At 47.4% G+C, this 5,000-nt stretch overlaps 2 protein-coding genes across 2 annotated transcripts in view; both read left to right on the top strand.

Annotated features, from left to right (window-relative positions):
* Positions 1-1,282, top strand: part of gtf2h4 (general transcription factor IIH, polypeptide 4) — a 2,270-nt gene extending 988 nt beyond the window's left edge. The window contains exons 3-5 of the mRNA XM_061230050.1: positions 47-125; positions 468-529; positions 622-1,282. Of these exons, the coding sequence (XP_061086034.1) occupies positions 47-125; positions 468-529; positions 622-732 (252 nt within the window). The 3' untranslated portion in view covers positions 733-1,282. The remainder of the gene's footprint in view (positions 1-46; positions 126-467; positions 530-621) is intronic.
* Positions 1,283-1,966: 684 nt separating this feature from the next.
* LOC133119541 (SH3 domain-binding protein 5-like) overlaps positions 1,967-5,000 on the top strand; it is a 20,514-nt gene continuing 17,480 nt past the window's right edge. The window contains exon 1 of the mRNA XM_061230051.1: positions 1,967-2,977. Within this exon, the coding sequence (XP_061086035.1) occupies positions 2,732-2,977 (246 nt within the window). The 5' untranslated portion in view covers positions 1,967-2,731. The remainder of the gene's footprint in view (positions 2,978-5,000) is intronic.

The following is a 5,000-nucleotide window of genomic DNA, read 5'->3' as shown; positions in this document are numbered from 1 at the left end:
TTTCCCAAATTCACCCCCCTCCACCCTCTTTCTCCATCTCTCTCAGACTCCAGTTCTTCCTCCCACCATCACAGACCAGATAAGACTGTGGGAACTGGAGAGAGACCGGCTCCAGTTTACTGAGGGTGAGAGTGTGTGTGTGTGCGTGTGCGTGCATGTGTGTGTGCACGTGTCTGTGTCTGTTTGTGCATGTGCATATACAAACATCCCTCTTCACCAACTACCCATTGATTGCCTGTATTTTATTTCTTTATGGTGCTGCACAGAATGTCTTCCCTAGTACATATGCTACTTGCAGTAAAGGTTCCCATCATGGCAGCTCAGATACTAACATAGTTACCTCTCATGGATGGAATTGTAAGATGTATCGTTGTGGGTCACTGCAGGTTATTGGGCTATTTATTTGTATTCTTTTCTTTGGTGGACGAGGGTGAGATGATGACCTTTGACCCCTCTCTCTGCCTCAGGAGTCCTGTACAACCAGTTCCTCTCACAGGCTGATTTTGAGGTGCTCAGAGACCGTGCCCAGGTAAGTCAGTTCAACTCACAACCCACTACCCGGACCGTTTGGCATTATCCTTTTCCCTGTGCACTTCTCACTCTGTGAAACCTCTCTCCCAGGGTCTGGGGGTGCTGGTGTGGCAGAACGCCCCCCACAGGGTGATGGTGGTAACGCCGCACGGACACAGCGAGGTCAAGAGGTTCTGGAAACGGCAGAAGAGCCACAATTAGTCTCCATGGGCAACGGGCGGACTTGGGGATGGGGCGGGGGTGGGAGATGAGCTGGGTGGGGTTTCCCCCCCCCCCCCTTCCTGGAAAGAAATGGAACAATCTGGAAGCAATGGGCCGCAACTCGACGAGCAGGACAGAAACGGACCAGGGGGAATTATGGGGGAATTATGGAACAAGAGTTGTGGTGGGGGACGCTGAGGTGGTTTTGCTTCAAAAGCGTTTTTTCCCTCGGACTTCATCGCTCCAGTCAACTAACTTCCTGCACAGGTTCGCGCTGGTCAGGTTTCGCACAATGCACTGGCGCTTTGGCACATGGGGGATCACGCCGCGGTCTTCGCCCGTCTGCCCCCTCCGGCCGAACCGAGCGGGTCGCTGAATTACGGGTGAAACTGGAACCCAGCTAGGCGGACGGAGAGGAATGGAGCCGCGATCCGCACCAAGCTGCCAGTACTGATCGCACCGTCGGTTGCCGTGACACCAGCCTGTTACTGGAGGAGTGCCGCAGTGCTTTTCTAAGTGAGCTTAATAAAGCTAATCTTTGCAAATAAAACGCAATGCTTATGGCTTATGTGTTTCATAGGGACGAGCAGGTATGGGGGAGATCTTGAGGTGAGATACGGGTATGGTGAGAGAACAGAACTTTCTCACTGATGAACAGCCTGAACACGTTGAGGTTTGAACAAGGCTCATCATGTTGCCCTCACTGTGTTTTGCATTTATTAAAATTATTGTTGTCAAAAAGAAAAGGCGCATTCATTCCCCCCCCCCCCAGTAGCTGGTTGCCTTTTTCCCCACTAGCTATTGGCTAGGTCAGGGCTGTGTGTGTACTCAATTGTAGGCAAGTGTGTTTATTCAGATATAGCAGACATTGTTTCCCCACCTCTTCTGTGGGGCGACATGGCTCAGGCAGTAAGAGCAGTCGTCTGGCAGTCGGAGGGTTGCCGGTTCGATCCCCCCGCCCGGGCTGTGTCGAAGTGTCCCTGAGCAAGACACCTAACCCCAAAATGCTCCTGACGAGCTGGTTGGGGCCTTGCATGGCAGCCAATCGCCGTCGGTGTGTGAGTGTGTGTATGAATGGGTGAATGGAGAAGCATCAATTGTACAGCGCTTTGGATAAAGGCGCTATATAAATGCCTGCCATTTACCATTTACCATTCTTGCTTTAGCTTCTGAGCCCCATATTTAATTAATCATAGAAAGTCAAACGTTTCTTGAACTTAAACTGAAAAGAAATGTTATCCCCTAGACTGCTAAAGCTTTTAGTGCGTGCCAGAGTGTGAATTTCACCTTTTAGAAAAGATTGAAATGTTGGCGGCGTGAATGCACATTTGTTAATATTCAACCATCCATGACCCCGAAAACTTTGACCACATATGCCACTGCTGTCCATCGTCTGCACTAAATCTATCTTTCGATAAGATAAATATACAGTGCATGGCCTTGGCAAGAAACTGGGTTGGTGACGCTACGTGTGCCTACGGCAACTGCACAAGATTAAAAATTAGGGGAAAAACTACTAGCAACTCGCGTTCTCTATTTACCTTTCGCTAATATGTAGCCACTGTTTGTAACTTAGCTACGACAATACAAGAGACGGCAGGAACACAGAAGAACGGGTTTGAATGAAATATTAAAAGGGACTGTGTTTCCGAAAAAAATAAAAATATATTAGTCTAAATATTTGTTTGTTTAAACAGACCAAATCATTCAGCGGAACACAACTACTTGGCTAACGTCACCAGAGGGTAGCAGTTTCCCAGGAAAAATGCTATCGCTACGTTTGCACGCTGGCCGGATTGGCTTGCAGGCAACTAATGTTAGCTGGCAGTAAGGTTCGCTAATTTGCCGGCGCTGGTGCGTTTCTCGGCTCGTTCATAGAATAGGACCATCGCGCACATTATAAGATAAACGTGACAATAGTCTTTTTTATAGACATATATGCAAATAGTAAAAGTCAACGAGTCTATATCCAAGTTGCATTTGAATCCCGAGGCCCGGAATGGAGCCGGGGAGCTTGCGTGAAAGTCCAGCCGGTTCTGGAGACCCGAAACCGGCCGAGTGGCGGGAGGAAATACGCAATGGAATGGCGGTGGGAAATGATGGGAAGGGTCGAGCGGGCGGCGGGGACAACATCGACACTTTTAAGAAGACGGACGGGGAAGGTGCGGAAGACCGAATTGTGGAGAAAGTCAACATCGACAAGAAAGAAGTCCGCAAATCTGAAGAATTAGATCCAAGGATCCAGGTGAGGAGGGGGAAACATCGATAACTAGCTAGCTAACGTTAGCCAAATAGCATTTTAAAGTGAAACACTAAACATGTTTCAGTCGTTAATGGGCTAGGGCCAGGCTATATTAATAGCAAATGAGGATTTATCTGGTGCAAACATGAATATTTTAATCAAATAACGGTAACTGGTTACCATTGAAACCCGGTTCCTGTAAGTTGGATCCTGTGTGCTTTGCGCCGGGTTTTGTTACAAATTAATTACCTGGCTTCGTATTTCTAAAGTTACACCGGGGGGCGCGGAATATCTTCAAGTTCGTCCAAAAGGCACTGGTTTTTGAGGTCTCATCACTTAATAAAAAAGGTTTAAATTGACCGATTAGCGGTCAGGCATTCATTAACTGCTGATATCCACAAACGAATCCCCCCTGGTGTGATAGCCAGCTATGACCAGCTTGAAATACCAGCTCTACCAGCTGTTTCAAAACGGCTTGAGCTGGTCAAACCATGTTGAGTATAGAGCTGGTGTAACTGGTCATCCTGCTACCAGCTGTTTCAAAACCTAGTTTGAGCCGTTTTTGGGGGTTTTTCCAGCGGGGCTATCCACAGTTTAGCACCAGGTCCTGCATTTAAGACCACGCCCTTTTTCCACCTGTCAGTTTCGAGTTTAATCGAAAAATAACGCAGCCGTTTCTGAAGGAGCCATTGGTCATATATAGTTGCCTGAGAAAGTTCTGGAATGTGATTTTTGGGACATGCCATTTCGGACTGTCCTGGACTAAACGGTTAGGTCAACTGAAACCGTTAGATATTTGGCAAGCTTCCCCCGATTTCAGGTTAAGTGTGTTTTTTTATTGAGAGAAAGTCACAGTTTGAGGTGGGTAAGTCTAGGGCTGGGTTCGATTCCACTTTAACGCATTCCCTTCATTTGCCGTTTTCTCTCGAAAGCGGTATTTCCCGACTACATCTGTGTCGTACAACAAGCGAACGGAACCGAACGGCCCTCGCAACCAATATAGGAAGTGTTACCCCATAGTAACCCCTGCTCTTTGCGCAAGTCTTGTCTTTTTGCGTCAGATGACTGGAATGTTCATAAATCGTGCATAACATAGACCCGATCTTATTTTAAAAGCACACCAGCCCGTTTTATAAAAATAAAAAAAAATCTTAAAGCTCACTCGAAAACGCAAACAAAAAACATGTAGGCTAAATTATCGTTATGAAGCGTATTATTATTACCCAGTAATCTCAACATGCGCCCAAAAAAGGCCTCTTCCATTTGAAAGCGCACTGATTCTCTTCTCTCTTCTTAACACATCGGACATTGTATTATGAGATTTCCCTTCGCGCTGAACGCTTGCATTTTATACCCATGGCAGAAGGGACGAAAAATGAGGCAGTGAGATAATATAATAGCTCCCTCCCGTTTCATAAATTGGAACCGAACCCTACCTGGCCTGGCCTCCACATTTCATCCCGCCATTTTGGGGATTTAAATCCAACCCAGTCGTCAGACTGCATACGTGCTGCCATGACGCTAATTAGCAAAGCCAGGCTGTTGTGGAACAAAATACCGGGACCAGACTTTTACTTTCTGCACCTGGATTTTCCAACTCGATTACCTGAAAACCGGACTGCGCACTCCTGGGGCCACACAACGCGACTGCGAACATCATCCCCCCCCGCGGGCTGATGTAGCTGAGAGAATTTGCCGCGTAACTGTAAACATTGTTCTCCAAGCTGTTCTCGCTGCACGCATGAGTGGCCCTGTTCATTTCGCTCGGCTCTGGCGGCGGTTTCAATCTAACGGAAAGCGCGTTGTGAATCTCTTTCCGCTGTCGAACATCAAGCTTCATTAATCTCCGTGATTGTTCAGACTCGAAATTATGCAGCGCCAGCTTCGGGTGCGGCTCAACTGTTTAAAATTCTGTACTGGGAATTGGCGACAAAGACCTAGGAGCAGGAGCAGGGCAGCACAACAAAGACTGATCGTTTATATAGCCTGACATGTTGTGAGAAGTATTTCTTGGTCGAAATGTTTT

Source organism: Conger conger, unplaced genomic scaffold, assembly GCF_963514075.1.
Source record: "Conger conger unplaced genomic scaffold, fConCon1.1 SCAFFOLD_157, whole genome shotgun sequence".
Classification (NCBI taxonomy): domain Eukaryota; kingdom Metazoa; phylum Chordata; class Actinopteri; order Anguilliformes; family Congridae; genus Conger; species Conger conger.
This window is presented reverse-complemented; position numbering and strand designations above follow the sequence as displayed.